Source organism: Panthera leo, chromosome A2 (genome assembly GCF_018350215.1).
Source record: "Panthera leo isolate Ple1 chromosome A2, P.leo_Ple1_pat1.1, whole genome shotgun sequence".
In the NCBI taxonomy this organism is placed as follows: Eukaryota; Metazoa; Chordata; class Mammalia; order Carnivora; family Felidae; genus Panthera; species Panthera leo.
The window spans coordinates 149,676,921-149,696,943 of NC_056680.1; the positions used below are offsets into that span (position 1 = coordinate 149,676,921).

Here is a 20,023-nt window from a genome sequence, read left to right on the forward strand (position 1 = left end):
CAGTTTCCCACCATCCTTTTTTTCCCCTTTTATGTTAGGAATAAATAGAGTTGTGTATTGCCAGTGTTAAGGCGATCCTTGAGAAAGTCTTCTGTACAGTAATGGCTCTCAACCAAAGTAGGTATCACAATCATGTAGGGAGCTTTTTAAAAATACACGGTTGGATCCCATCCCAGACATACTGAATGGGACACTCTGGTGGGTGACCACTTGTGTGAATTTACATTAAAGACCTCTCTAAGGAATCCTGATAGGAATCCCTTCTGGTTAAGAACACACGTTACCAGTATCATATTTAAATTTTTCTATATATTAGCTTTTATTTTCTTTGATCAATGACATTCTATTCTTATATTCTTAATGGTAGGTGAAAGCTCAGGGTATATAAAACCTGTTAATGACGGTAGCTGATTTGTCTTTCTGCTTTAAGATACTAGATGATGAAGCAGCGCAGGAGTTAATGCCAGTGGTAGCAGGTGCCGTGTTCACCTTGACTGCTCACCTAAGCCAAGCCGTTCGCACTGAACAGAAGCAACCATTAGTCTTGGGACCCGGAGAGACCCATTACGCTTTTATGCTCGATAGCTCGTTCGCGTCACCTTCTCCAGCAGAGAACCCGGTGGTGGGTTTTGCTTCTATTGGAGACTCTTCGCTTCACATCATATTGAAGAAACTGTTAGACTTCATTTTGAAGACAGGTTTTTTCATCTAAATTTCTTACAAATCACACCTTTTGTGTTTGTTTTAACTTTCATTTGAAACAGGGTTTGCACTCTGTATCTCCTTAGGTGGCGGATTCCAGCGAGTGAGGACACACCTGTACGGCTCTTTGTTGTATTACTTACAGATCGCCCAGAGACCAGATGAACCAGACACATTAGAAGCAGGTAGAACCAGATAGATTTCTAACCTTTTCTGTTTCAGAGATTTTTAGAGATTCTGTTGTAGAGATTAAGTTAAAAAAAAAAAAATCCGTTTTCCGTCTTTTGGCTAAGTAAAGCTGTAATAAAATGAGTCTTTATGGAATCATGAAAGCACTTATGTGAAGTCGAGGAAGAATGTGTAGTTTTTAAAATTAAGACGATAGTACATGAGTACTGTAAAAAAAAAAAACCCTCAAATACCACTTTAGCTTGTATGCGTTTTTAATTCCCTCTCTTTCTCTGGTCCCACTGAACGGTCTGCTGTACATAGCGTGTACAGGTCTTTCTCCCCTTTGCAGAGCATCACGGTGCATATCTAGTTGAATCTTTTCAGATGTCTCCGTTGTTCTGTAATACGGAAGTAATGTTTATTTAACCATTTGCATTATTCATAGACACTTCCATTGTTTCTAATTTTTACTGTCACAAATATGCTGCATCAAACGTTCTGTTATATGCCTTTGTATTTTTCAAGAAGAATGCTTCATGGTAAGATTTCCATGTGAAAGACTATGCGCATTTTTATTTTAATAGATTCTACCAAAGGCGCCTGGGCGGCTCAGTCAGTTGAGCATCTGACTCTCGATTTCAGCTCATGTCACGATCTCACAGTTGTGAGATCTAGCCTCACACTCAGCGTGGAGCCCGCTTAAGATTCTTTTGCTCCCTCTCCCTATATCCCTCCCCCACTTGTGTGAGTGCTCTATGAAAAAAAAAAGAAAAAAGCTCCTACCAAATGGCTTTCTGCCAGTTTAAACCCTTATCAATAGTGTACCTATATCTTTTTGTACTAATGTGAAGTTTTTCTTGAATAAATTCCAAGAGGTAGAATTTCTTGGTCAAAGGTAATGCCTATTTAAAATATTGATAAATCCCACTTTCTAAATAAAATTAGCATTTAAAAAAATTTTTTTAACATTTATTGATTTTTGAGAGACAGAGTACAGGTGGGGGAGGGGCAGAGAGAGACAGAGCCACAGAATCCAAAGCAGGCTGCAAGCTCCGAGCTGTCAGCACAGAGCCCGTCGCGAGGCTCAAACTCACAAACCATGAGATCATGACCTGAGCCGAAGTTGGACACTCAACTGACTGAGCCACCCAGGCACCCTTAATTAGCATTGTTAATTAAGAGTAATAATCTGGCCTTTTTGGTCTCCAGATATGAAAAATGTTTTTAGCCATTCAGCAAATGAATGTATAATACTCTACACCAGAAATGTCCTGCTATTTAAGAACTTGTCATAAGCACCTTTTGATAATGGACTGCCGATACCCATCTGAGAACCTTTATGAGTATTTGCTATTTTGTACACAGATTCTTTTTTAAAAAAATTTTTTTTTTTAACATTTATTTATTTTTGAGACAGAGAGAGACAGAGCATGAACAGGGGAGGGGCAGAGAGAGAGGGAGACACAGAATCTGAAACAGGCTCCAGGCTCCGAGCTGTCAGCACAGAGCCCGACGCGGGGCTTGAACTCACGGACCGCGAGATCATGACCTGAGCCGAAGTCGGACACTTAACCGACCGAGCCACCCAGGCACCCCTGTACACAGATTCTTAAAAACCACTCTGTGTGTAAGACCCAGATTATCTCATATTATTCTTTACTGGCTGATATTTTTACATGTCTTTCTAAGGAGATAATAATAGCCAAATGATGTATTTGTAGAAATGGCCTACCCACTTAAGCAAAGCACAAAAATTTTTAGGATCATTCAAAAGAATAGTTCAGAGAAGCTTTTTAAACAGAGAGAAGCTTTTCTTAAGAGATGATAATGGGGATTCCACTCTCTACTCCTCCCCCTCCAACACACCTCTCCATTTTCCTCTTGTCTGAAAATTTTTTTACGTTAGATTTAGTGGAATTGGCAAAGTCACTACTTAACCACTAGGTAGAGCTCTACAACATACTTTTTATAAGGCGTCACTATCAAGATGTAATAAAGTGGTGTGACCACAAAAGAAAATTCTCCTTTGTTTTTAATTTTCAAATGATGTATTTTTAATTTCATCCTTTAATTACTTTTGTTTTGTTTTGTTTTGTTTTTACCACTTAATTGCTGCTTATTTTGACTTATTTTGCTTACTTATTTTTGGGGGGGGGGGCAAGGCTCAAGTGAGCAAGGGCAGAGAGAGACAGAGAGAAAGGGAGGAGAGAGAGATAGAAGCGGGGCTCACACAGGGCTCATGTTTTGCCCGAATCAGGGCCTTGAACTCACCTGATGTGCCATTTGAACTCATGAACCGTGAGATCATGACCTGAGCCAAAGTCAGATGCTGAACGACTGAGCCACCCAGGTGCCCTATTTGGACTTATTTTAAATAGCAAAGCACTGTATTTCCTAGACACTAGTGTTTTTAAGTTTCAAGTTAGAAATACTAAATTTAATAAATATTTATTGATACCTACTTTTGTATGTGTATGTGCATGTTTTGACATGGTACCTACTTTCTATTTTATTTTAAAACAGGACCTGAACTTTTAATGTCTACATACTTATTTTTCCATACCTCTTTTACTTTATTTTTAACATAACTATGTATACTGGATACTGGGCAGCTATTTTTCCTGTTTTGTGTAAAAAGAATCCTACTTACAGAGATGAAATGACTTGCTTGTCTGTGGCAGATCTGATATTAGAAATCAGTTTCCTTGATTTTTTTTTCTCAAGTTTATTATTTTGAGAGAGAGAGAGAGCATAGCATGCACATGGGGGAGAGTCAGAGAGGGAGAGAGAGAGAATCCCAAGCAGGCTCCTCACTGTCAGGGTGGAGGCTGATGTGGGGCTCAGACTCACAGTTCGTGAGATCATGACCTGAGCTGAAGTGGGATTCTGAGCCAGCTGAGCCACCCAGGTGGCTCAGTTTTCCCTATTTTTAATAGAATGTTCCTTTTCCTGGCCATAGCATCTCACGTCTTCATCCTTTTTGTTATTGTTGTCTTTTTGTAATTTGTAATTATTTCTTTTTAATTTGATAGGTAATACCTACCAGCAGTGTATTTGTAGCTCATAGTACAAAGGGCTAATTTCTAATACGTAAAGAACACCTACGAATCAAACCCAGTAGAAAAAATGGTCAAAGGATATGAGCACACAGTTTAGGGGAAAGAAAATTCAGTTAGCTCTTAAGCATATATTAGCTTTGTGAAAATCACTGTAGGTGGACTCCATCACCTTGAGTTGGCAATGCAGATGTGGGGAGAAACAAAAGCATATATTCTTGAGTAAAATTCTTTGGAAGATTCATATATGTCAAGAACAGTGTAGTTAAAATCTGACATTTTTTTTTGCACATGTAATCCCTGGGGGTTAGTTGACAAGAGTTGACATCATGCCTATCTCTCTTTGTATTCCTTTTGTTTTTTTTTTTAAACTTTTTAAGTGTTGATTTTTATCAGTTTTTGAGAAAGACACAGTGCGCATGGGAGAGGGGCAGAGAGAGAGGGAGACACAGAATCTGAAGCAGGCTCCAGGCTCTGAGCTGTCAGCACAGAGCCCGACGCTGGGCCAAAATCCACAAACCGTGAGATCATGACCTGAGCAGAAGTTGGACGCTTAACTGACTGAGCCACCTAGGCACCCCTCTTTTTATTCTTTTCATCTTTTATTTTTTCTCATTTCTACCAGTGACCATGGGAGAAAATACAGTTTGACCAAAGCGTAAATGTTTAATATGAAGCCCTGTTGCTGTATTCTTAATTTCTTTATTCGTTTGTTTCTTCCGCTTTAGTATTATAAAAATACTTTACATTTAAATACAGATAATTACAAAGATACACATTTTCAGCACATTTTTATGAGATTATTATTTTCAATAAAAGTTTATTTATAAAGTCAACTTAGAAAGTTATGCTAACACATCAGAGCCATGATATAGTGCATCTTCCTTAGTTTTATTTTCGTATAAGTTTAGCCCTGTTTGAATGTTCTGTATAATCTCAGTAAAATGGATTAAATTGTTGCAATTTTAAGTACTTTCATTATGAGCTTTTTTTCATAGGTTCTCTTTCCTTTAAATTGGCTCTTTTTTCCCCTTAAATTTGGTAAGTTAATGATACTCAGTTTTGTATTTTCTTTATAAGAATTAGAAATTGTCATAAACATAAGGAATTTTCTTCTCTGCTCATAGTTCTTTTGGGCTCTTGTGACCTTTGAGCAAGAATATTCCTGTTCTTTGTGAAACCATAATATCTATTCATCTTTTTTTAAAAAGAAGATTAGAAAAGACAATCTATTGCCATTATTAAATTTTTGAGAACCAGAGCATCTGGGTGGCTCAGTCAGTTAAGCATCCAACTCTTGGTCTCAGTTCAGGTCATGATCTCACAGATCATGAGTTCGAGCCTCGAGTTGGGCTTTGCACTGACAGCATGGAGCCTGCTTGGGATTCTGCCTCTCCCTCTCTCTGCCTCCCTCCCTCTCTCTCTCTCTCTCTCTCTCTCTCTCTCTCAAAAGTTTATTTATTTTGAGAGAGAGAGAGAGAAAGGGGAGAGAGAGAGAATCTCAAGCAGACTGTGATATTAGTGCGAAGCCAAACATGGGGTTTAAATCCATGAACCATGAGATCATGACCTAAGTTTAAATCAGGAATTGGTCACTTAACCAACTGAGCCATCCAGGCACCCCATAAATAAACTTAAAAAAAAATTTTTTTTGATAATCTTATTGTGACATTAAAAATTGTTATGGTCTAGGCATTAGTATGATCTGGCATTATAGTATAAATACACCTGTAAGTCATAAAGTAGTGGGACTAAAAGGATTATATAGAGCATATTGCCTGCTCTTGACTCTGTTCTTTGAGTCTGATTCCAACAAGTGACTTAAAAATACCAGCTATAGCTATGGGTGTGTGTAGTAAAATGCAGGCTCTTTTGCTTGATGTGAATTTAGATGTACATTTCTCATCACTTTTATTCTTTACAACCTGAGTCAAGTCCTAGAACCTGAGAACCTGATTAAAAATTAATAATTGGTCATTTAAAAAATATTTTTAGCTTTTGTTTTTTATTTCAAAATAAATACTGAATGAGGAAATTTAGAACATACTAATAAACAAAGCTAAGAAGAAGTCCCACATTCTACCCTGCTAAGATAACTATTGCAACTTTTGTTATAGCCAGCCATATTGACTTAAAATCTCCCTTGTCTTTTCACTCAGTATTTTATGAGCTTTTTTCTTTGTTAAATAATATTTTTAATAGCTCTATGCATTTTGTCACTTATGGGTATACCATCACTTACCTTGTCCATTTTTGGACATTTAGATTATTTCCGGTTTTTCACAATATGAATAAAAATCTGATCTCATTTGGTGGCTGATTATTTTCACTTATTCCAAAAGCAGGAAATATTAATTAGGTTCTTGTTTTCATAAGGATTATATTCTAGTATAAATGACAGTATATGTATTTATAAAACAGGAAGCATTAAGTTGGGTGATACAGGCTAGATGCCAGCAAACTTTTTCTGTAAAGGCCAGTTAGTGAATATTTTAGATTTTGCAAGTCATATGCTCTCTGTTGCAGCTACTCACCCCTACCTTTATAGTGTGAAGGCAGCCAGAGACTGCAGTTGAGTGACCATGGCTCTGTCACATCACACTTTATAAAAACAGGTTAGATTTTGCTCTCAGCCCTTAGTTTTTGAACCCCAAGTATAAATTATAAGAGGTATGAGAAGAAGAAAAATCAAGACTTTCACTGGGCTTTGCAGGTGAAGTTGTATTTACATAGGACTAAATGGAGGGCTCTTCAAGCAAGGCCCAAACTTAGGAGGGAGTAAAGACTAAGGAGGATGTCTTTGCTATAAGCAAGGGTTGTGGAAAATAACGGTTGATGGGAAATAAAATGGAGTGAAAGGGTAGGACCATATTAATGACCTTGCAAATGAAATTGCAGTGGTAAAGCTAGTTGGATTAAGCAGTTGATAGCCATGTTAAGTTACTGAGAAAAGTGCTATGAAGTTGGTATTTAGAAAAATTTGTATGGCAGTGATTTATAAGCTATGTTGGAAGAAGGAACAGTTTGGTGTAAAAGAAACTAATTTGGTGGTTTCTAATGAACTAATTTACCCTCCAAAAATGAAAATTTAAAAGAAAGTTCTAATTAAGTTGCAGCCTTAGAATTTTCTTATTTCTAGGTGGTACTGTTAATAAAATGTGGAACTTGGAGATCTGTTCACAGTTGGAAAACGCAGATCAAGTTGTTTCTTTACGACTAAGCCTGGTCTTCTGCAACCCTTGGTTTCAGTTTTCTGTGTAAAGCCGTAGGGGCTCCTGGCGGAGTGTCTCAGGGTTTGTGTGGAGGAGTCCGGAGAGTGATGTTCCAGCAGCCCTCTGCCCTCATTTCAGCCAGTTTGAAATCTGGAATCTGTGGCTAAAACTACAAATTACAAAGTAGTGGCTTTCAGACTTTTATTCACAACCTTTATTCAGACAATTTTGTAGCGGTCCTGTGTGTAAACCAGAAAAGGTGCTATAGCTCCTCAGGCTGGCTTTTTGAAAACCCATCCTGAGGGCATCTGGTGGCATCCCTGGAGCACATTTCTGAGCTTTCTCTAACCTGTCCGTCAGTAATTAATATTGCGCTACTGTGCTAGCCACTGTGCTAAATACCAGGACAATAGTGGTGGGCAAGACAGAATCCAGATGTAACACAACCTGATGTACTGGTAAATAAGTACTATGCAGAAAATGAGATAGTGCTGTGCTGTGTATGTGTAGGGCGTGTTGGATGTAGCTGAGAAGTGATGTTAGAGGCTGGAATGATGAAGACGAGGCAGCCATGCTGAGATCTGAGGAAAAACCCGAAAGATCAAAGTGCAGAGATCCTGAGACCAAAGTGGTGAATGTGAGGGACAGAAAGGGTCATGTGGTGGCAGCCAGCGGAAGAGGGAAAGAGTGGAAGATGAGATTGAGCAGGAGATGGGGACAGATGATGTGAGGGAGTGATGTGATTGAGAAACATAAAAATCCCATACCCTCCTTTGACAGTTATTGAAATTAAAAATAAGTACGACTGAAACAAAATTAAAAGTAGTGGTAAAAATATTTGAGGGGGAAAAATATTATTAAAACTCTGCAAGTTTGCCTTCTGCGAACATTATAATGGGACGTAAGGCACAATGTGGGTTACTTTTATTTTCCATGATTAAACCTTCTTCGTTTATACTCTCCGTTCTGATCAGTTCATCTTGAGAACTTTTCCCTGATTTAAAAATAGTTGCCGTGTAGTAGTTGTAAAAAGTCATAAGATTGGTTTGAAATACAGGTTATGGCTTTATGTAATACATTTTTGAAACTCTTCTAGAAGGTTTACATGAATCTTAGTAAAATATATGATTATATCTTTAATTATCTTTGTATATTTAAATTATTTTCATAAGGGGTATGCTTTTTTAATAAGTATTTTTAATAAGTATTTCAATTACAAAATATAAATAAAATCTGATTTTTTTTGGAAGCAGATTTTTGTCGACTTTGTACCTAACTTTTTTTAGTCAAAATTCTCATAGATCCCAATAAAGGATGAAAATAGCTTGATTAGCAGAATAAATACAGGATATTGGTTCTCTTATTGTCTTATAATTCATTTTGATTTTGGGCATATGGGTGCCTCAGTCAGTCTGACTCTTGATTTTGGCTCAGATCATGATCTCACAGTTCATGGGAATGAGCCCCACCTCAGGCTCTGCACTGAGCATGGGGCTTGCTTGGGATTCTCTCTCTCCCTCCTTCTGCCCCTCCGCTGCTCATGTGCACGCACATGTGTGCATTTACTCTCACAAAAATAACATTAAAAAAAGTAGTTCATTTGATTTATTTAAGAATAGGGAGTTTATCCTTTTCATAACACAGTTGTCACCTTAGTGTACAATGTGTGCATTGTGTTTTTGAAGTTTAGCTGCCTAGACCCATTGGTTGTTGGTGGGTCCTTGGGTACTACATGAAATAATGGAGGGATTTTTTTTTCTTGTCTAGTCTATATGAAGCTCAGTCATCACACTGTTCTTTATTGGGGTGTTTTAAATATTTTCTGTTGTAACCCTTTTAGCCAAGAAAACCATGTGGGAAAGGCTGACAGCCCCTGAAGATGTATTTAGTAAATTACAACGAGAAAACATAGCCATCATTGAGAGCTACGGTGCTGCCCTCATGGAAGTGGTCTGTCGAGATGCTTGTGATGGCCATGAGATTGGAAGGGTACAGTAACTCCTGTTTAGTATAACAATTGAATAAATATTTTGACTTATTAAGGTATAAACTGAATTAACTTTGCAAATGCATGTTATATATTGAGAATTATTGTCTGCAATATATTTTAGTGAATTGTTTTTAATGTTTATTTTTTGAGAGAGAGAGAGAGAGAAAGAAAGAGAGGGGAGGGGCAGACAGAGAGGGAGTCACAGAATCCAACACAGGCTCAAGGCTCTGAGCTGTCAGCACAGAGCCGACACGGGGCTCGAACTCACAAACCACCAGATCATGACCTGAGCTGAGATCAGATGCTTTAACCAACTGAGCCACCCAGGCGCCCCTAATGAATTTTCTTATTTGTTATAATTTGGAATTTCTATTTTATTTATTCATCTGTTTTCTTTATTTCTGTTCAGAATCTCAGTTCAGAATTTTCCCTCAGCATAATCTTTCTGCTGATTGTGAGGTTAGCCTTACACTGGTAGAAATGCTGCTTAATAAAGATCTTTGGTTAAGAGAATACTGGGTACACAGGTTTTATACTGAATATGTCTTTCTTCGCTTTGTGGAGGGAAATTTGCATTTATAATTCTTTAAAATACTGTACCACACTGGTGATAATACAATGAGAAGATAACTTCCTGCTAATGAAGAGTTTCATAGTATTTGAATCATATACAGCTGATCCTTAAACAACACGGGTTTAAACTGCGTGGGTCCACTTACTGTGCAGATTTGTTTTGACAGATACAGTACAGAACTGTAAATGTATTTTCTCTTTTTTGAACATTTTTTTTTCTCTAGATTACTTAATTGGAAGAATACAGTATGTAATACATATAAGATAAAAAATATGTGTTAATCAACAATATTTATGTATCCACCAGGCTTCTGGTCAGCAGTAGGCTCTTAGTAATTATAAGTAATTATAAGTAATTATAAGTAATTATAAGGTTGTGGGGAGTCAAAAAGTTATACATGGATTTTCAACTGTGCTCCTAACCCCCGTGTTGTTCAGGGGTCAGATGTATTTGAAGATGGTGGGAAACAGGCCTTTAAGAAATTTAAGAAATAGGATGAATATAAACTGTGTAGTAAGTTCTTAATGATGTTCAAAACAAAACATTTTAAGTGTTGTTATGCATAGAAAAAGGACTGAAGAGGAGAGAGACCAAAATGGAGTAGCAGTGTTTATCAGGCCACATATATTCTATATGCTTTTCTATGTTTTCTAGGTTTCCTGTAATGTGCATGTAATACTTCACCATTAGGGGAAAAAGCTATTTTTAACAAGTCTCTTTTCTCCTTTTATTAATAAATCAAAATTCTGTATACACAGCTTTCAAGTTTCTCAAAAATAAAAAAAAAAACAACAAAATAAAATGTAATTGCAAGCTACCATTTCCCTTGTAAGAAAAGCTGTAAATATTTTCATATCAAGGGAGTTTCTGTCCTTGGTTTTGGTGGCCATCTCCATGTTTTGGGCTTTGATTTGTTCTTCAGATGCTGGCACTGGCTCTACTTGATCGGATCGTCTCTGTAGATAAACAGCAGCAGTGGCTCTTGTATCTTTCTAACAGTGGCTACTTGAAGGTGCTCGTGGACAGCTTGGTAGAAGATGACCATACTTTGCAGAGCTTATTAACGCCACAACCTCCCCTCTTAAAAGCCCTTTATACTTACGAATCCAAAATGGTAAGACTTTGTATTCATTTGAAGTTAGATCAACCGCTCACTTCCTCTTAGATCAATAGATGTATTAAAGAATGTGAATGTGGCCGACATTTTTAGTATTTCTGTCATGTAAGCTATAATCATTTCAAAGAGTTTTAAATTTGGAACATGTGTTAGAAATGTAACTTCGAAGCATGCCAAAGATGAGTTGAAGTGATCCCGAGAGGGTTAGCCGGGTAATGGAACTGCTTGCTCCTCATTCAGGTTGCTGATGATGGGGAATAATGGGACGCTGAGTGCTCTGAGGAGAGCAGTAAGCAAAATTGTCTCTTCGCCACAGAATTCAGACTGTATTAGCTGCCTGTGGAACATTCCAACGTAGCTGTGCTGGTTCTGGTTTAAACACGAGATTTTCAATACCATATATAATGCATCATTTCCTTTCCTTCAGATTTGTTGAGAATACTACAGAGTCACAATAATGGAAGCACTAAAGTCTTAGACCCGTTATTAACTCCCCCCTCGTTTCTTTATTCAACAAGTGTTTATTAAATACCTGTTATATGCCAGGTGTGGCAGTAGGTGCTAGAGATACAGCTATGAGCAAAACCATCTCCCCCCCCCCCCCCCCCCCCCCCCGCCATATGCCCACATGACGATAAGTAAAACTACAGTTGAGTTGAATACTGTTTCTTGCAAGGCACTGTGCTGTGCCACCTCAGATATGCTGTATTTAATCCTCGGAGAATCCCGTGTATCATGTGCCCTGCAGAGCTAGCTCAGAATTTCTCTTCAGTATGATGAGAGATCAGAACTATGCTGTGAGAGAGTCTCATTTTGATCTGAGGCCCTTGGATATGATTTCTGTATTGATGCTTTTCCTTTTGTAACTTCTTAGGCATTTCTTACAAGAGTGGCCAAGATACAGCAGGGCGCTTTAGAGCTGCTGAGGTCCGGGGTGATAGTGCGACTGGCGCAGTGCCAGGTCTATGACATGCGCCCAGAGATGGACCCGCAGGGGTAAGTGTCCGTATACGCCGGTATTGTTTCTGTACTGTTCCTTCATTGTAAAGGATTAGTGAGGAAAAAGAAGTTCCAAACGAAATCTTCGCCGTTGGTTTATCATTCTGTTTGAGCAGTACTCTTTCACCTTGATAACTTAAATTTTGGTCCTACATCCCTGCCTTTTACTAGTAAATGGAAGTTGCTAATAAGGGTAAGAGTAGGAGGGACCTAATGCTTTCCATTTGAGAGCAGTAATAGGGAAATAGGAGAGCATTTTGTTAGTAAATGGTTTTCTTCCCAACTTTAGTGTTCTGTTCAATAGAATATATATTTTTAGTTATACTGGTCCTTTAAAGTATTATAGTGAAATTATAATTTGTTGTGGATTTCTTATTCCTGATGACTTGAATAGTATTTTATATTTTTCTTTTTGTAGCGTTTTGCCACCTGCTTGTACATTTGAAAGCTTTTAGTCAAATTATTTTAAGTTTCAAGCTTCTTAACAGATTTCTTGGTTCAGTTTGAATATGGGTTTTGGGTTTTTTTGTTTTTGTTTTTGTTCTTCATTTTTGTCTACTGGCTGCAGCATTGTTAGCCTATCCTCTTGGAAGTAAATAACACTGTTTTACTAATTTTCTTCATAAGCCCATTGCCAAATTGAATATTTGAGTTTTTCTAGGATTAACTATAGAACTGTTTTACCTCCAGAAAAGAAATGTAGGGTTTTTTTTGTTGTTTTGTTTTCTGAAGTTTTAAACATGACAGCTATTATTTCTCCTTAGGTAAAGAGGATTGAGTTAATTACATTCCTTGGGTCTTGGCATATAATCACTTGTGTGTGCAAAGCTTTTCTCTTATTTATTTCTGTGTTTTGTGTCCATTCTCTTCATTCGGCAACCATTTTCTTTTGTCTAAAAATTTAAATATTTATAATGAATAATATTTTATTAGTACCTAATCTTAAAAGTTCAGTGATATTAGGGGCACCTGGGTGGCTCAGTCGGTTAAGCATCTGACTTCAGCTCAGGTCATGAACATATGGTTCATGAGTTTGAGCCCCCATCAGAGTCTGGAGCCTACTTCAGATTGTGTGTGTGTGTGTGTGTGTGTGTGTGTGTGTGTGTGTGTGTGTCTCTCGCTTGCTCGCTCTCGCTCTCGCTCTCCCTCTCCCTCTCCCTCTCCCTCTCCCTCTCCTTCTCCCTCTCCTTCCCCTTGCTCATGCTCTGTCTCTCCTTCAAAATGAATAAACATTAAAAAAAAATTTTTTTTAAGTGATTTTACAACTTCGTTTTAACTTTTTAAAGTCTTGATTTTTTAAATCTAATGGGCAAAGTAGATTCATTTTTGGCTGTGGGTATAGGAGGGGGAAACTTGGGGGAAAATAACTTGTTTTTATTTGTTTCTTGCTTATAGTTTCTATGGCCCAAGGGAGCTTTCAGAGTAGAATAAATATGTTTAGGAAATTCCAAGCATTGTCTTCAAATTATGCAGATTTTCTTTACTGAGTTTTTTCATAATTGAAATAACTCCGTTTTTACTGTCTATATGAGATGGAGAATTCTCATTAGTAGCTTCGCATCTTAATCAGGCACCTGTGATTGTTTGCCCTGGAGATGGGCAGGAACTGTTAGCGTCCCTTAACTCTCGGACTGTCGCTCTCTCCTTGTTGGGTGGAAATGAATGAAGCATGTTTGGCATGAGAGACCCGCCAGTTTTCATCCCTGCCCCCGTGGACCGCTACCGGCAGATTCTGCTCCCGGCTCTCCGCTTGTGCCAGGTCATCCTCACGTCCAGCACGGCCCAGCACTTGCAGGCAGCAGGCCAGGTAAGAAGAGTCATTGGCCTGGAGGTCGTCTGGTGCAGGGGCTGCGTTTTAGAGTTGCAGAAACCCTAGGCATAGACAGCGTCCATGGGTTTACCGTCCGCTGTGGCAGACCCGGGCACTGATAGCCAGCCCCCTGGTACCTTGCGTGAACTTCACTGGCCCATTCTTACATATACTCTTATTTGAATGAAACCCCACAGTGAAGAATGGAATAGTGAGATGGAAAGCAAGAGCTCGAAACGTGTTCTTCTGTAAAGGGAAGTGGTTATGATGATAGGAATAAGCTGCTTCTAAAATGTGGTTTAACCAGGGATTTAGCGAGAGGCCATACACTATGTTAGGCCTTGCAGAAAGTATAAAGGATAGATGATTTAATTTTTATTTAAATTTTTAAATTTAATTGTGATATTTAGAGAACGAAGTAATTGAAGTAAGTGAATTTTCTTTTTTTTTTTTTTTTTTTTTTTTTCTGTTTTTACTTTTATTTGCATGTATTTCATGCAGAATTTACTCCTGGGCCATAAGTTTTTGTTTCTTCAGTTTCTTCTGGGATATCTTTTTCTTTTGTGCAACCTCCTCTTCTGGTTTAGGAACAATCTGCTCTTTTTCAGTAAGGATCATCTCAATGTGGCAGGGAGAGCTCATGTATGGGTTAATCCGACCATGAGCCCTGTAAGTTCTACGCCGCATTTTGGGGGCTTTGTTCACCTGGATGTGCTCAATGACCAGAGAATCTACATCTAAACCCTTAAGTTCAGCATTACTCTCTGCATTTTTAAGCATGTGCAGTAAAAATTCGGCACTCTTTTTGGGCCACCGACCCTGTGTCCAGCCCCACTGTTTGGCCTGGGCACACCTACCAACTCCACCATTGTAGCGTCGGAATGGCACACATTGCTTCTGCAAAGTGACATCTTTCAGATACTTGGTGGCTTTTCGGATATGCATACCCTTGATGGCCTGGGCAGTTTCCCGTGTGTTCTTAAAGTGAACACGAAGATTTGAACCTCTTGATTTGCATGATTTTGTCGGGTTTTCCGGGTCAAGTGAATAGCGAACCATTTTCAGAGATCACCTCAGGCCGCTTCTAAGTAAGTGAATTTTCTAACTAAATTTTTTTTCATTGAGCACCAGAAATTCGTTTTATTTTCCTCTCTTTTCAGTTGAAACCTTCAAAAAAAGAAATCTTTGTCTCTTTAAACTAATAATACAATATATAATCTAGCCATTCACCGATTAGACTTATCATTATGACTCTGGAGTCTTTATTGTTTTGCCCTATTATTGCAACACCCTCCAGAACTGTGTCCCAATACCTCATGGTAATGTTATGTGCTTTCCCTGTCTTCAGTCTCCAGGCTTATGTCACCAGGGTAGAATGCTGCTGTTTCTAACATAGCACCGTGTTTTGTTTTGTTTTGTTTATGTATTTTTAAAAATTTTTTAAGTTTATTTATTTCGAGAGAGTGTGCTTGTGTGCACACACGTGAGTGCGCCCCTGAGTGGGGGAGGGGCAGAAAGAAAAGGAGAGAGAGAGAATCCCAAGCATGCTCCACGTTGTCAGTGCAGAGCCTGGTGCGGGTCTCAAACCCAAGAACCATGAGATCATTACATGAGCCGAAGGTGGGCACTGAACAGACTGAGCCACCTAGGCACCAGTTTTTTCTTTCTTCCCTTTTTTTAAGAGAGAGAGCACGTGAGTCGGGGAGGGGCAGAGGGGGTGAGAGAGAGAGAATCCTAAGCAGTCTCCATGCTCAGTGTGCAGCCCGATGTGAGACTTGATCCCACAACCCCGGGATCATGACCTGAGCTAATATCAAGGGTCGGACACTCAACCGACTGAGCCACCCAGGCGCCTCGACATCTTGTTTTATACTGCGTTAGTACATCTTACCCCTTTCATATGTGGCCTTTGGGTCAGTTCTTTAAAACTCAGAGACTTCCCCTGTCTTCTCTTTTATTGAGATTAAGATTTCTTTTTATTCTAAGTGGGACATTGTGATGATATAAGATTCTCTGATGCCACTCTTGTACTGGCTCTCGCAGAATCCCCCAAGGAGCTTGTTTTAAAAACACAGATTACGGAGCACCACATCCAGCAGTTACGGGCTAAGGCCAGGAATCTGAATTAAAACCTCAAAAGGGACACAGTTGCTGAGTGATTCAGATGTTTGGCTTGTTTGGGCATAGAGGCTCAGCCTTCAAGGCGTTCGGTCGAGTTGAGGAGACATCCCATCCCGTGTGAAACTGAGTCCATGATGGTATGCTGGAAAATGCCAGTGTGGAAGGGCGCAGTTTAGAGGGCAGGGTTTTTCTCTCGTTTGTATTTACCATATCAAAAGGAGAATTTAACAAAAGCTTTTATGTGATTGTCCCCATGTCAGGCCAATCAGATTTTTATAGAGCAACTTAAATTCAGTAAGTCATTTTTATATCCATTTATTTTAAGCTCCTGTTCTAGTTCCACTTGGACAAAAATAAAAGAAACTGAGAGTTAAGTAACAGTATTCATACAGTAGTTCTAAGTTATACTTTTCAACCGTAGCCTCTAAATACAGTAATTTCTAAACTTTGAAATGATCTTTCTTGTGAATTTTAGGTAAATATTTGCTTCTTGAAGAAATAAGCCACATAAATGCAAAAGACGATTCTTATATTACGTTCATTGTGATTCATGACATTGAATTTCTGGCTTCAGCGTTACTAAAAAAAGATGAATTATAAATTCATAATACAATTTTCTCCTGTTGACCTCTGTTTTTTCCATTCCACTCCCTTCTCCTCGGCTCAGGTGTTGCAGTTTCTCATTTCGCATTCTGATACCATCCAAGCAATCCTGCGCTGCCAGGACGTGAGCGCTGGGTCCCTGCAGGAACTGGCTCTACTGACAGGAATTATAAGTAAAGCAGCACTTCCTGGTGAGTCGATTATGTTGGATGGACTTTGAAATTCTTTACGGACTGACGTACGCTTAATACAATGAGGTTCTTATGGCTTTGCAATACGTAGGACTTGCTTGAAATTGGTCCTAACCGTTAACTGCTTTTTTTTTTAATTAGTAAGTTTTTATTTATAAGAGTGATATATGTCATACAAAAATTCAGAGTTCAAGAAAATAATGACTACTCAAAACCTCACTGCCTAGAATTTACCAAGTGTTTTTTTAGTATATGTGCTGCTGAAGCGAGCCTTTCAAATGTTGTTTTATATGTATGTATACGAGACAGGGACGGAGGCACACAGAGATAACTTACGAGAATGACATTATTTTTCACGTGCATTGTTAGAAAACTATTTAATTTTACATGAGTTCAACAGATTAAGAAATTAATTGAAGAGAGGAACACCTGGGTGGCTCAGTTGGCTAAGCATCTGACTCTTGATCTTGACTCAGGTCGTGATCTCGTGGTTCATGAGATTGAGCCCCATTTCAGGCCTTGTGCCGACAGTGCAGTCTGCTTGGGATTCTCTCTCTCCTTCTTTCTCTGTCCCTCCCCCTATCTCTCCCTCTTTCTCTCTCTTTCTCTCCTCTTCTCTCTCTCTCAAAAGAAAAAGAAATTAATTGAAAGAAAAACTGAAGACCTTGTTGAATTCCAGACAAATGTTTTTTTTTTACTACAAGATTACAAGGGCTGTTAGTTCTTAAATGATCACTGTGATGAAGGAAAAAAAGATTATGAAACATTATTAAGATATTTGGTTATTTTTTTTCCTTTGAATTTCCTTACCATCTGTATATTTTAGACAGAATCAATTAACTCCTATAGTATGCAAGACTGAAATCATGAGTTCTTTTATACTTCTTTTTCCACCTTCAGATTATCTTTGCCTATATTATTTTTACTCTGTCAGGTTTTATTTACATTCAGACCTGTACCCATGAAACCTTCAGCTGTTCAGTTTTATTTGTATATTTACGTGCATTCACTGAAACACACCATTGTTTTTTTTCCCCCACAGCTTCACTGTTCTTAGTTCTTTCTTTCGATTTATCTCTTGGTATTTTTAATTTGTATTGAGGTCCTTTCCCCCAAGAAAAAGTATATTACAGTCCCTGAATTTTCTAATGTTTATCAGCATCTAAAGGTTGCCTCTTTTTCTCCTTCTCTCTCTACCCCTCCCCTGCTCATGCTCTGTCTGTCTCTCTCTCTCTCTCAAAAAATAAATAAACATTAAAAAAATGTTAAAAAAAAAGGGGAAGCACCTGGGTGGCTCAGTTGGTTAAGTGTCCGACTTCAGCTCAGGTCATGATTTCACAGCTCATGGGTTTGAGCCCCATGTCAGGCTCTGTGCTGACAGCTCAGAGTCTGGAGCCTGCTTCAGATTCTGTGTCTCCCTCTCTCTCTGCCCCTCCCTCGCTCATGCTCTGTCGCTGTCTCTCTCTCTCTCTCTCTCTCTCTCTCTCTCTCTCTCTCTCAAAAATAAATAAACATTAAAAAAAATTTAAAAAAAATACAGGTTGCCTCTTTTCGTGAAAGATGGCATGGCTGATTATGATTCTTTCCCTCAGAACTTATAATATTAATGATAACAGCTTGCATTTATTAAGCATAATGTGCCAAGTACTATTTCTTTAAACACTTAGCATATTTATTTAATTCTCACAAGGGTCTTATGAGGTAGAACTGTTTTCCACATTTTACAGATGAGAAAACTGAGGCACAGAGAGGTTACCTTGTCCAAAGTCACATAGATAATACTGCTGGTGTAGTTTCCCAGCCAATATGGCTTCTGAGCCTGTGCAGTTAACTAGTAGGCTACACTATCTCCACTATGTTGCTATGGAGAAGGCTGAGGCCAGCCCAGGATTCTACCCCACCACCGGTATGTTTTCCTCTCTGAGGGGTGTCAGTGTTTGAGCCCGTGGTATTGGGAGAGGGAGCGGGTTTGGCTGGGCAGAGTGCTTAGGCCTGTGCTTATTCTGAGGAGAGCCCAGCTTCCACTCTGCCCAGTCACGGTGTGTCCCAGTGCCGTGCGCTTGTCGTGCTCATTCCCCACTCATGCCAGTGTCTTTCAATGATACCAAGTCAGGCCGTCCTTCCTGCCTCTGCTGAGGTCCCACAGTGCTTTGTAGTGGTTCTCCTAACCGTTTTCCCCTTGGTTTCCCCAGGGCCTTACCTAAGTACTGTAAAAGGCTTCTCTGCAAATTGAAGAGGTTCATGAGAATTTGCAAATGTTTTTGGTTTAATCTTCTTTTTTTTTGCCATTGCTTCTGAGGAGTGGAATAAAGGTCATGGGCTGAATCGTGCTGCTTACTTCAGAATTTTCTCTAGTTTTTTTTCTTTGCCATCACCATTTTTCGCTATTTATGGCATAATTCTTCCCCCACCCCCTTGTGCTGAATTTTGTTCATTTTGTAGGTTGATGACAGGAGGGACATTCTATGATGCTCCTTCATTCTGCCATCTTAGCCTAGAAGTGCTGAGTTAGGTATCGAGAGAATTTACCTTTTATCAAATCCTCTCTGACAAGGTGGTTTTATTCATGAAGTCTTCTGTCAGTAACTTTTTTAAATGCCTAAATTTTCTATATTTTGCTAATAGCATCATTTGACCCTGTCATCGTATTAAGATTGTATTAAGAAAAGCACTTTATTTTATCTTATTAATGTTTTTTTGTTTGTTTATTGAGAGTGAGAGAGGGAGGGAGCAAGTACAAGCAGAGAGGGGCAGAGAGACAGGGAGAGAGAGAATCCCGAACCGGCTCCTTCCAGTTAGCGCAGAGCCCAAAGCAGGACCTGATCGCATGACCACGAGATCATGACCCGAGTTGAAATCAGGAGTTGGATGACCGACCACCTGAGCCACCCAGGTGCCCCAGCAGTTTCACAGGCTCGTGAAAAAAAAGAAAAGTAAAAGTGGTGCAGCGGCTGTCTAAAGTGGTTTAGGGAACAGCGACCAGCAGTTCTTGTTCTCTAAAGGGAATTAGGTATCAACTTAGCTTATTTTTTTGAGAAGTTTCTATGCATATGGCGTCAAATTGTCCCCTCCCTGCACAAGTGAAATCAGATGATACGCACTGCTACGTAAGTAACTTCTTTTTTCCAGTTTGTCTTGGAGATCTTTTCCCTCACCACATAGAGCTCCTACCTCATTCTTTTAAATTGGGTATCATTTTCCAGTTGCGAGAGTTAACCAGGTCTTTGTTCTTTAACCAGACACCTGTAACATGTTTACTGTTTCCAAGCTTTTTAAAAAATTTCCAACAGTGTTGCATTTAATAACTGTGTATGTATGTCTGTGTATGTGTGTCTATGTGTATATATAGGCATTTTGTAGATTTGAGCTGGTAGGCTTGATAAATGCCTGGCAGTCGTTGGCCAGAAAATAAAAACACTTAAATTTTTCTTCTGAAGATAATGACAAACACCCTCCCAAAAGTTTCAGACAAACTTG

The 20,023-nt window shown here is 38.9% G+C and overlaps 2 protein-coding genes across 4 annotated transcripts in view; one reads left to right on the forward strand and one right to left on the reverse strand.

Annotated features, from left to right (window-relative positions):
* Positions 1-20,023, forward strand: part of NUP205 (nucleoporin 205) — a 119,211-nt gene that overhangs the window by 86,790 nt on the left and 12,398 nt on the right. For all 3 annotated transcript variants that reach the window (XR_006198951.1, XM_042925644.1, XM_042925635.1), the window contains 7 exons: positions 431-698; positions 789-887; positions 8,982-9,130; positions 10,628-10,819; positions 11,697-11,818; positions 13,490-13,628; positions 16,420-16,546. Coding sequence is in view for 2 of the 3 variants with exons in the window: in XM_042925644.1 (XP_042781578.1) it covers positions 431-698; positions 789-887; positions 8,982-9,130; positions 10,628-10,819; positions 11,697-11,818; positions 13,490-13,628; positions 16,420-16,546 (1,096 nt within the window). In the remaining variant the exon portion in view is untranslated. The remainder of the gene's footprint in view (positions 1-430; positions 699-788; positions 888-8,981; positions 9,131-10,627; positions 10,820-11,696; positions 11,819-13,489; positions 13,629-16,419; positions 16,547-20,023) is intronic.
* On the reverse strand, positions 14,073-14,709 carry LOC122212052 (60S ribosomal protein L17-like). Its single transcript, XM_042925722.1, has one exon. The coding sequence runs from the start codon at positions 14,688-14,690 to the stop codon at positions 14,136-14,138; it is 555 nt and encodes a 184-aa protein (XP_042781656.1). The 5' UTR covers positions 14,691-14,709; the 3' UTR covers positions 14,073-14,135.